Below are 12,592 nucleotides of genomic sequence, written 5' to 3' on the forward strand. Positions count from 1 at the left end.
TACCTCAAGGGGGCCTACAGGAAAGATGGGGAGAGGCTGTTCAGTAGGGCCTGTTGTGATAGGACGAGAGGTAAGGGTTTCAAAATAGAGGCAGGTAGATTTAGATTAGATATTAGGAAAAAATTTTTTACAATGAGAGTGGTAGAACACTGGAACAGGTTGCCCAGAGAGGTGGTGGATGCCCCATCCCTGGAAATGTTCAAGGCCAGGCTGGATGAGGCTCTGAGCAACCTGATCTGGTTGGAGATGTCCCTGCTCCTTGCAGGGGGGTTGGACTAGATGGCCTTTGAAGGTCCCTTCCAACCCTAACCATTCTATGATTGGTATATTTCTATAAGCACTGAGCACTATAGAGATACACATATAAAAACAACAGTAATATTTTATATCATGAAGTTATAAAGCCCATATAGAGTACAAGCAATACTAGAAACACCACAGTACAACTACCTTCTATTCTTGGTCAGTGATACAACGAGTGACACCTACATGTATACATGTAACCTAATGAAGACTCCAGAATCTGACGTTAATGATATCTATATCTCAAAGCGAAACAGATTGTCATACTATCTATAAAGAATGACAACAATAGGAATAGAATGCCAGGGAAAGGACAGCAGGTACAGCAACAGGAATAAAAAAAAATCCACAGAATAAATAGCTGAATGCTAAAAAGAATTTCCAAGCTCTAGAGAATTCTCCCAATTAGAAACCGCTAATTCCGAGCAACTATCCCACTCAGATTTTTCTCACATGCCTTGAACAGAAGGATAATTAACAAGATATAGCATTTTAACTTACACTTTGCTGAACTGTACATACTTTTTAGGGTGGAAAGACCATTTTTTCAGGTAAGTTCACACACATAAATAATTTTCCATTTGTCATTTTTATCAATGTACAGTGCCAGGTATGATTTAAATAAAGAAAAAAGTATACATTAGATGTTGAGTCAAGTTTTCTTTAATTACCAACACAGACAGCATGTCTCTGGCATCCAAGATGTTGAAATTAAAGAACAAAGAAGCAGAATTAAAAAGTAAAATGAAAACTGCAAAACAACTTCAGAAATACTTCCCATTTCTGGCTTCAATGCAATTTGAACAGTAATTTAAATAATGCTTATGGTTTGCTTATAACATTTTGTTTTCCACTATGTGGATTAGACTAATTCAAGCCAATAAAAGATTCTTTAGTATCGAAGACAGAACTATTACAGCTGATTTGCTAAAGTTTTGTATCGAAAAATTACTGACTATAAAATAAAAAAAAAAAAAAAAAAAATCACTGATTTCTATAATGCTTAAGAAAATTGCTCTGCTCTTCGTACTAATATCAGCACTTACCAATTCAAATTCCTGTATTACACTTAGACTTCTCTCTACTTGATCTCACGCTTACAAGCCTGTCCAAAAGGCTAACTTCAGGTCTTCAAAAACATTCAAAATCAGTGATTTCACCAGAGCCTTCCTAAGAAATAATTCTTTTGCTTTGCTTACATAATTAAAAAGAAGAGAAAAGAAAGGCTAAATAACCAATGCCATCATTTGTCAGCAGCAATAAAAATACTCCTTTATATAAGGGTATAGACAATGAAATGACAAAAAGGAAGTAATTAACAAGGAAGTAGTAGTAAAGCAAATATCAGTTTATGTACTTACCAGACACACGATTGAAATATTTGGAACTTCACTCACAACTAGGAAGCTAACCAAATAGCCATACGTACCTCAATTTTGTAAAAAAATTAAGATAAACAATAACCTAAAAAAAAAAATCTACAAGCTTGCTCCAATTGTTTTTCCAATATTTATATTTTCTAATAAGATCTAAGTTGTAAATATTTGCTCTGAAATATTAAATAAGTGATTAGATTTTCTTTTGTTCCTTCTCCTCAAGACACATGCACAAGAAAAAAAAAAAAGTGCTCAACAAGACAAAAACATAACAGAAATTTTATTACCTTGGATTTATGATTTCACCAAGAATTTCTTGCAGCTTGTCAATAAAATTAACAAAGTTTGAAAGCCCCTTCACATGGACTCTTAAAAGATCAAATAATGAAGACGCACAGCCTCTTCCTCCAAGTTCTACGGTTCGGATAAAAGATGTTGCTGTCTATTAGGAGAAATATTCATAAATATGAAACTGTAGACATACACAAAATATACGCATGTTGAAGTGAGCCTTTCCTGCAGATTTGCAAACAGTGTATAACAGCTGATTGATAGCAGGAATAATCCGAAATCAACAGAATACCTCTTAATGGCAAGCAACCATAAATAATGGCAAGATCAATACTTGAATAGTGTAGCAGTATTAAAAAAACCCACAAGCCAAAGCAAAAATAACCCATCTAATTTGATATTTACATTGGCCTTTTGACAGTTTAAAAAAAAAAACTTTATCAACACAGGGAAGAGAAATTTTTTGTTGTTGTTGCTATTTAAATGCTCATGCTGATCTCACAAAAACTACTCTTATATTCAGAGGGCTGTCTGTGACCCAAGAACAATTTTAACATAAGCCTGTAAAAGTTTACTTCAGTAGTACATTTATTTTCAGAGATGCAAATAATAATAATGTATACTTAAAACTTCTAAAAAATTATGATAGTTAAGGCTTCTATCATGACAGGTACCCAATTCTGAAAGTTTCCATATATTGTTATATCCTGTACAGACACTGAAAACAAGAGATGTCCCAGAAGTAGTACGTCTTAGAGAACAATCCCCCAAATTTTAAGGTAACAGTCAGAATAAAAAGCTTCGCAGTTCTCCAGAAACATGAAAGTAAAGATATCAATCCAATATGCTTGGCACAGATGCAGTAATATTAATTGTACACATAAATTTTAATTTCAAACTATACAGCTAAATTATAAAACTCTTTGGACTGGAAAGACTACAATTGGAATTACTCTAGCAAAGAAAGTAAAACTTGCCAGTATTCCTGCCTTTTTGTTAAAGATTTCCTGTAGATCAAGTACAGTTCATAGGACCTTGCCTTCCCAATGGAAAATATTCTGGCTTTGCAGGATTTCTACAAGACACAGATGCCAGAAAAGAAGACTTCTTTACACGGTAGAGAAGTTTCCCCTCTGGCAACTGTGAGGAAGAGGTAACAAATCCAGTGCAAACACTTTTTTTTTTAATACAGTGTTAACAGAGCATTAGGAGCTAAAATAATTAATCCTGGAACCAAGATTTCACAAATTTTCCATATTTATTCAACCATAAAAATCTTAGAATGCAGCTGCTTCAGTGACTGTTACATACCCATACTGTTTTTCCTTGGTCTGCCGTTGTCTGCACTGAGGCCACTGTGCATGCAAAATTTTATTATTTTGAACATGAGGGACTACAGTGGTTCTTTGGAGAAAGAATTCTTACTCCTCTTATTCCAACTATTTTTGAGATGGCTCTGTGCTGACTCTAACTACTATAAGTCTAAATGTACCTCACATACCAAACTAGATTCTTTAGCAACAAGCCTCTAAGCAATGCAAATTGATGCTGTAGCTTTTTATATTCCTGTACAAGGGCACTGAGGAAAGAGTATATCACTGTCTCGAGGTTTTTTCCCAGCTCAGTGCCTTTGAGAATAAAATGAGCGGGCATGTCCCATATCAATCACATCTTGAAGAGTATTTAAAGACTGATGTAGCTGCAAATGACTGGAAAGCATCACCCTCCACAAATTCTGAGTCAAAGTTAAAAAACTGCAACACTGTCCTTTCAAATTTTGTCCTCTGTTCTAGTGTACATGTCAAAGGCAGGGTTTTGTCACCAGGTTGCTCTAAGAAAAGCAATTTGTACACAGAAATACTTTAGGTTCCAGATGTCTCAAGTTTAACAAATGCACAGAAAAATGCCAGTTTAGTATTCAACCAAAATACTTAATTACCGCACTTTAAAACAGAAACACATTGTAATGCATTGTTAGTGGCTCGGTTTTATTAACGTTAATACTGCTTTGTGATATTTACTTAACCCAACTTCATTGTTTTTAGAGGTATTCGGTAAGCAGCAACATCTAGTCTAACGCCATCTTACCTTCCGTTGTCTTTTTCCTTTGATATGCATGCTCATGACCTGACTTAACAATATGTACCAAGATTTCAAAATGTAAAAAGCAATAACAAAAACATATCTTATATTCATGTTTAAGATAGTAAACTTTTTCAGGATTGCAGTCACTGAGATGAACAGCTTTGATGCCTGTTTTTACAATATCACATTTTAGAGCTCCAGAGGTACACATGCACACAATTATTTTTCTGTGCATTTTTAGATCTCATGACCAAGCAACTACCCATTTGTTCACATAGAATCTCTGTTTTGTCTTTTTAACCTAGAAACCATGTTTATGGTGCTATTTGACCTGGCTTGTAAATGTCAGTGTTCCATAAGATATTAAAGCAACATTTTATGTTTAAAGACCTACTTCATTGCCTCTGATCTACAGCAAGTTTCATTTGACACACATACCAGGAAAATGGACATTTTTCTCTCCTGTGAGGCATGTTTTAGGTTAGTGAAGGCTTCTCTACCAAGTCCTCTGTCAGGAACATTTAGAATGTGAGCCAATGCCAGATCATCCTTAGAATTCACCAACAGGCTTAAATATGAACAAACACACTTCTTTGCCAGGACTGTCACCTGTATAAGAAAGCATCACACAAATTGTTCATACTAATGCTAAATTATGTTCCTTTTATTTTTTAAAGCTAATTAGATACATACTGATATGATTTTTGGGAGACTGAGAATTTCACCTCGCCTAATTTCAAAATGCTACTTTATGTATGAGGATTCTGGAAGTATTGATAAAAGCAAGTATGATTAATGTCTTAAAATTATGTATCCTGTACTTGAATATTCACAAAATAGGAGGACTGGATCTCAAGCTATTAAAACTAGCTACCAATTTCTACTTAGAAATCTCTTCACAGATACTCCTTTTCTATCCCAAGGCAAAATACCAGTGCTATTAAACCCTGTAAGGATTTGTCATTAACTTCAAATAGCTAAGTTTTCAAACAATTTGGCAGCTCCACACCAGATTCAGTAATCCCTTGGGTCCCAGGGCATTTGAATCACAGAAACTCCATTGATGGAGTTTGGACATAAATTGTGACCCACCTCTACCCACATAACCAAAACATAACAATTTAATTGCTTATACTGCAGCACTGTTCTGGACCCCATAAGAACAACAGTCCCTGAACTGAAGAATTTATGGTTTTGTTGCAAGCAAAGAAAACAAAGACCAAAAAAAGGCCATTAACAAAAGGAAAGACAATGAGAAAAACCTATATTTGCTATGGAATTTCTTCTTATTCAATGGGATGTATACAACAAAAAAAGTAAGAAAAGGCAGTAAGAAAAAAAAAACGTGTGTATAACAGTCTGATAAGACAGATTTAAGAGAAGGAAAGATGACCAAGGAATAGTTTTACTACACTAGCCAAGAGCAACAAGAAAGTTATTATGTTAGTGGTAGAAGTTCTATCTAGCCGAGAAACATAGTTCAGAAAATATTTTCTTGTTCAGAAATATTTTGAATTGTACCCAAATATTTAATTGAATTTGCCACTTATCATGAGGAAAGCAAGTTTGGAAATTACTATAGCTCCAGCATTTCAAGCCCTGTTATATAGTATTCTGAGATTCTTGTTATGGAGATTGAAAGGGTAAAAGGAAAGAATCCAGTATTCCCAGAAAGTCTTCAAGTCCTGTACTGGGACAGACAAATCTACAGTGGCTATTCAGTTTTCTTCTGTATGTAAGAGAGTACAAGCTAACAAAATGAAATCGAAGAAGTTTACTTCACCTACCACTTCACTTTGCAGCATTGGGCAAATCATTTAATTTTTAGTCAAAACAACATTTGAGAGATCTGTACTTGTACAGAAATTTATTCCCTAGTATTTCAAGGCAGACTAAGTCTACATCAAGTGCCTGTCATAAAACGACTGTCTTCTAGAACATAAGTTTCTGCATCTAGTCCCATACACACACCTATGATATACGTGATACAAAGTTTGAATATACATATTCTATTTTTTTTAAAACCAGCAACATTTTAATACCATTTTCATTGGAAAATGAAGCTATGTTGTATTTCAAAGCTTTCAATGTATCCAGAACATTACAGAAGAGGCAGAAATAATTTTTACCTTGCCATTCTTCTGGCCATGTCTGTTGACTCGTGTAGGAGTAGAAAGAACAGAACCATTTTCTTGTGCATTCATTATGCCAGAAATAAATTCCAACAGTTCAACCTTTAATAAAAATATTAGGATAAACCTAAACATGAAGAGGACTAAAAAGCAAAGAATAGTATTCAAATCTGGTGAAACTATGCCTCCACCAGTTTGCTAGTGTTTTGAGGTTAGAGTAACCCTTACAACCTACTTTTGGTTTTAGTCTTTAAAAGTACAACTGTTTTAGTAGAGAAATGAGGTGTAAGATTCAAATTAACTTAGAAAAGATATCTCAGTTATGTAATATACTTGCACTACAAGCAGCTATTTATGTTTTAGAGAACATTTAACACATTATATGATGTTTAGAAAGAGCTTATTAACCCACTCCAGTTCTCTGTCTTCCCCATGAAACAGAAAGGGAAAAAAAAAAAAAAAAATCAATCTTAAAAATTGCAGTTTCTATGCCCTTCCTGAATGTCAGTTCTCCTTATAACCTCATTTGTGCCTCATAATCACATGAGTGTTTGAGGGTAGGTTCTCCAAACCTTTAAGGAAGTAGACAAGCTGGTTATAAGCATACTTGTCAAAATTATACAATAATTAAGGCTAAAAGAGATGTATAGAGATCATCAAGTGCAAACTCATGCTTGAAGTAGGACCAGTTTGACCAGGTTGCTCAGTGACATGCTGAGCCAAGTTTATATCTCCAAAGATGATATTCTACATCCTCTCTGAGGAACTTGGTCCAATATTCGACCACTTTTTCATGAAGAAAACTTTTCGTTCTTACTAGGGCTGGAAGGTAAACAGCTTTAATCATGCTGTAACTAGTAGTTCATGGTACAGTATCATAGAATAATTTTGGTTGAAAGGGACCCAAAAGTCATCTTTTTTTAGGTTTAAAGGTCATCTAGTCCAACCCCCCTGCAAGGAGTAGGGACATCTCCAACCAGATGAGGTTGCTCAGAGCCCCATCCAAGCTGGCCTTGAATGTTTCCAGGGATAGGGTATCAACCACCTCTCTGGGCAACCTGTTCCAGTGTTCCACCATGCTCATTGTAAATTTTTTTTCCTTATATCCAGTCTGAATTTGCCTCCTCCTATTTTAAAACCATTACTCCTTGTACTGTCACCACAGGCCCTGCTAAGTATCTCCCTGTCATTCTCATAACCCCCTTTAGGTACTGGAAGGCTGCTATAAGGTCTCCCTGGAGCCTCCTCTTCTCCAGGCGGAGCAGCCCCAACTCTCTCAGCCTGTCCTCATAGGAGAGGTGCTCCAGCCCTCTTATCAATATGTTCATAATACACCTCAGTTCGATTAATGTTCAATTACTAACATCGCTGCCCTCATATTAAAGTGATCATCTAACTAAACATGCATCAAATTCAGAAGAAGAAATAAATAGTAATTTAAGTCTGCAATACTGACACAGTGGGCAGTAAAAACAGACAATTAACTCCTCTCTAATTTTCATTAGAAGCTAGAAGTACGTGCATGTAAATCCAACATTCATTAATTTTTTTTATTATCCTTTGCCTTTTGACCTTTCCATGCTCTAGAGAGTACAGAATCAAATAAAATCATGTGAAATGCTTGCGTCTCAAACTTATCTTAATTGCTACTTACATATATTTTTATTCATTAACACACAGATTCATTTTCACAGACTTTCATAGCCTAGGAGTAGAATAGACCCCAGCACTTCTCTAGCTTAGAGCATGGCCTCCCACACAGTGTCATAAGAACATGTGAGCTGCAATAAACTGCAAGGGAGCTGAGTGGCTGCAGTGTAATCTCTTCCGGTTTCTGCAAAAATCTAACATGAAACTACATGTAGTATAGGAAAGTTTTTGCTTTTAAGAGCACAGTTAACCATTAAAAATATTTTGACTGCATATCAACATACAACCAAAACTCCATGACACACATTAATCACTAAGCTTTGTTCCAGTCTTATCAAATATCTACAGTTCATTTTTCATTTCCATTTCTGTTAGAGTGATATACCCATAGTAAAGCCATGGGACCCATCAATCCAGCACGACAACAGAAATAAGTAATTCTTGAGTGAATTTAAGATCTCTTTATAAGATTTAGTAATTTAAACCCATCTGTTTCCCCAATAGAAGAACAAAGTAACTTGTGAATAATTCAGAGTTCCTGTGTGTATTTAGAAGTGTCATAAATCTATAACTAGAATAAAGAATACACCAAAACAATATCAGAGATCAAACAAAAAAATACTTACAGGGGCTATGCTTTCATCTTCAGATACAAGTCCAAGACCATGGCACTTCTGACATACATCTATTAGATCTAACATATTGGTTTTTGTTAAGAAGGCATCATAGGCTTTTTTTAGGTCAGCATAATTTTCAGGTTCTTTCATGTTTTCATATGATAATCCCAGTTTGTCATGTAACAAATATTTCCAAGTTTCCAACACATCACTAAGTGATACTGTGAAATCTCCATAGTGCTGATAGAAAAGCAAAAATATTATGTTTCATATTAAGGACAGCTTTAAAAATACCTGTAAACCAGGTATATATATAAACTATATAAACTATTATAACCTCTATTATAATCTAAATGTTTAAGTTTATTATAAACAAAATCTTACTTATAGTTGAAGTTCTTCCAGTGCAGCTTTACAGTTGAGTTTTGCTACATACAGTATTTGTTCCTGATCTTTAAAATACCAGGTATGTATACTGAACTTTACTCAAAAAAAAAAAAAAAAAAAACCCAAACATATTGACTTTTCCAGGACTACTGTTTACATAAAGTTATTTATTTGCAGAAATAGTTTTCAGCATGGCAGGTTTTTACATCCCAAAGGCAGTAAACATAGCTCTATTACCTTGCTTCAAGCAGTAATCTGGGAAAACATATGCTATGTCCAAAAAAAAGAGCTCTTTTTCCTGTGTTAGTACAGTTATACTTCAGCATAACTTAGATCTATGTACCAACACTGTCAAACAAATACATTAAAGCAATGAACACCTATCCATTACTAGTACCACAACTAACATTAACTACATTAATAATATTATATTAAAAATATTGATTACATTAATGGTTGAATTACATAATGGCTGAACAGCCCTAACTCTCTCAGCCTGTCTTCATAGGAGAGATGCTCCAGCCCTCTGATCGTCTTCACAGCCCTCCTCTGGACTCACCGCAACAGGTCCATGTCTTTCTTGGAGTACTCCAAGTGGGGTCTCACAAGAGCAGAGCAGAGGGGGAGAATCACCTCCCTCAACCTGCTGGCCACACTGCTTTTTGATGCGTCCCAGGATGCAGCTAGCTTTCTGGGCTGCAAGCGCACGTTTCCAGCTCATGTTGAGCTTCTCATCTACCAATACCCTCAAGTCCTTTTACCCAGGTCTGCTCTCAATCAGTTCTCTGCCCAGCCTGTATTTGTGCTTGAGATTACCCTGAAAAAACACATTTCCATTCCCAGAGTTTGCTTTGGAAAAGTGTTTGTAGTTCTCCCTTGAGAATCACAAGAAACATGACAAACAGTGATTGCCTCCACAGGTAGTTTTGCATTGTTGTTCTTTATCAGTTCTCCGAGAGTTCACTTTGATGCACAATCATTTTTCAGTTTTACCTACACAGGTATTGCGAGGACATTTCTATGAAGTACAAATGCAGAATCTTGGTATTCTAGTATTTCTGCTGTAATCTTTATTACAATGGGGATGAATTGACCAGGTTTTTTTTTTCTTATTTAGATAAGAGATATCCCCATTCTGCACATTTTAGACTACAAAGCTTTATCTGGTGATGAATTCAGTTACGTTAAAGAGTGGTTTTGGAAATATTTCTTCTAAGATAGAAGCTTCTTCCTGTAAAAGTGGTAATTTTTTTAAATAATACATTGCAACTAGGAGTTGCATAAACCTGCACAAACTGAAGCAGGTTTTCTAATTATTTGAGTGGGTTTTTTTGTTGGTTTGGGTGTTTGGTTTTGGTGTGGCTTTGTTGTTGTTTGTGGTGTGTTTTCTTTTTTTATTAACTAAAGATTTGTACTACATCTTTAATTTACTGAGCAACATTCAGGCAAGTCTTCCAACAATGGTTATCTGTTTTCATGAATAATTAAGCTTATTGACCTAAAAAGATACCTTTAGATTATCAAAGTGACTATTGCAATTGTTCTCATTAGATAAGACACATGCTGTATGTTGCAATAGTGTTTTTATACGTTTCAGATGATTGCTAATGCCCAGCCTTCCAACTGTGACAAGCCACAGTGCTTCTTATGGAGGCACTCAAGGGTTATGTTTCCTACTCATCAGTTGACAGACACATCTTGTACACAGGCAAATAAGGCCATATCTTTCCTACTGGTATTGGGTGCACACTAACAACTTACACGTATAGGTCTTCATCTGATGAGCGTCAGGAAAAACAGCAGCCAAGAATGGACAGCTGCAAGCACAACTCATGTAGCCTATATCAAATCAGTTTTATACTTGTATTCTTGTGTCATTCCAAAGCATTTTCAGAGCACTCACAAAAAAAGATGCACCCCAAATGCCATAGTTCTCCCACCCTGATCCACAGCATAGAAAAAACATTTGATAGAAATAAATAGAAGTTACATGATCAGGAAAAATACACTCGTATTTAATAATAAAAAGCATAGAACTCAGACATACACTTAAAACACTTCCATCCTCCCTTCTGTTTTGTGGTCCTTTTTCTAAGCCCTGATTCAACAGTGTGCTTAATCACATTAATTTTAGTGCCTTCCTGCATCCAACCCTTGGTTAAAATAACAATGAAGCAACCAAAACAGCCATTTCAAGTAGGTGCCTAAGCAAGAAGTCTAGTACATGAATCAAGGTTGAGATGTACTAAGTACCAAGAACATACTGAAAGAATGCTAACCTGTTTATTGACTTCAGCCATTGACAGTTGTAATGCCATCAGCATGCAGTCTGCTCCACACACAGTAGTCCTCTCAGAGTTTGAAAATAAAGGCCATTGTCTTCTGAAACACTTGATCACATTTAAAATTTTTTTATGGAAAACAATCATTGTCTAGAGTAGAAGATAAAAATAATTAAGAGGAAAAAATTAATATAAGCAAGCAAAAGGCCTATGAGCATTTTTATCTTCCAGTAAGCTGTGTCAATTCTGTCATATCTTCTTGCAGATCAAGTTCCTAGAATAAATTCTTCCCACTAAACTGAAAGTCTATGAGGAGAACTATGAGGAGAAAGGGTTAAAAGCACTTATGTATTACATGTCTTGATGAATACCCCTTACTTTCCTTGTACACTATGTCAACAAAAAATAATAAACATTATCACAGCTATTAGTCTTGTCTCTGAAAGCAGCCAGTCTGAATGCCCCAGAAAGTGCGTTCTGTGCTATCCGCATTCACTATACGTTCAGACCACTGTCTATCAGAATGCTTTAAACCTGGATACAAGAGACTTAATATTTCTAAGACTTACTAACAAAGACATCTCTAAATGGTCTTGTTACCTACATAGTCTTTTTTTTTTTCTTTTTTTTTTCATTCCATAAATTATTACCTCCTCTGCTTCCTTTAGAAATGATTTTTAGTATCAATTTTGAAGTTGACTACTTCACGCTCTGGTATTTTTCACCTTCTTGCATTTGTCAAGACACAGAGACACAGGCACACAAGATTCTTTAAAACGTTTACCTTCTTTCAACCTGTTCTTTCCTGAAACACTGTTCCTTAATGCCGCATATAGTACAAGAGCAATACCCATACCATTTACTTTCAGAACACAAATCTTTCCTCTTATTTCACCTGGCTAAGGCACAGTCCACAGTGGATTTTTTGGTGACTGGTATGACCAGAAAAAGCTGTGAAGGCTGGGAGAAGGGCAGGAAAAACATGAGATAACAGGTAATATGGAAGACTATAACAGCAGCTGCAATTACTTACTCTCCAGAGTGTTTGTAAGGAATAACCAACTCTATTTTATGTTGATGGGAAAAAAAAAACACGGGGGCCACAGAGCACAAAACACCTGGGCAGGTGCAGTCAGACAAAAGTCTCTCTGGAGGCATTCCTCTTCCCCCCGACCCCCTCCGCTTTGCGAGGTTTCCAAGGGACAAGACCTGTCACTCGGAGCAAACACCCAGCGAAACAGCCCGAACAGGCCAAAAAGCCTCCGAAACAAGCCCTAAATCCTTAAGGGCCGAGATTACCATTAACTCCCCCACCCCCTCCGCCTCTCACCACGGCCCGGCCTTGCGCAGCTCCCCCGCCCCAGGTAACAGCGCGAAGCCGCCGCACCCCGGCCTCTGCCGGCGAAGGACCCCGGCCTCGACACCGCAGCCGGCCGAAGCGCTCCCGCTTTGCTAGCCTGACCAGGATG

At 36.3% G+C, this 12,592-nt stretch overlaps 1 protein-coding gene across 1 annotated transcript in view; it reads right to left on the reverse strand.

Annotated features, from left to right (window-relative positions):
- The window catches only part of PARPBP (PARP1 binding protein), a 47,215-nt gene extending 34,654 nt beyond the window's left edge, over positions 1–12,561 (reverse strand). Inside the window, exons 1-7 of the mRNA XM_086740148.1 lie at positions 12,454–12,561; positions 11,908–12,083; positions 11,121–11,273; positions 8,464–8,694; positions 6,185–6,289; positions 4,494–4,664; positions 1,967–2,121 (exon numbers count right to left, since the gene is read on the reverse strand). Of these exons, the coding sequence (XP_086596274.1) occupies positions 1,967–2,121; positions 4,494–4,664; positions 6,185–6,289; positions 8,464–8,694; positions 11,121–11,270 (812 nt within the window). The 5' untranslated portion in view covers positions 11,271–11,273; positions 11,908–12,083; positions 12,454–12,561. The remainder of the gene's footprint in view (positions 1–1,966; positions 2,122–4,493; positions 4,665–6,184; positions 6,290–8,463; positions 8,695–11,120; positions 11,274–11,907; positions 12,084–12,453) is intronic.
- Positions 12,562–12,592: the final 31 nt, after the last annotated feature.

The sequence above is a fragment of the Chlamydotis macqueenii genome, chromosome 1 (assembly GCF_036417535.1).
Source record: "Chlamydotis macqueenii isolate bChlMac1 chromosome 1, bChlMac1.mat, whole genome shotgun sequence".
Classification (NCBI taxonomy): Eukaryota; Metazoa; Chordata; class Aves; order Otidiformes; family Otididae; genus Chlamydotis; species Chlamydotis macqueenii.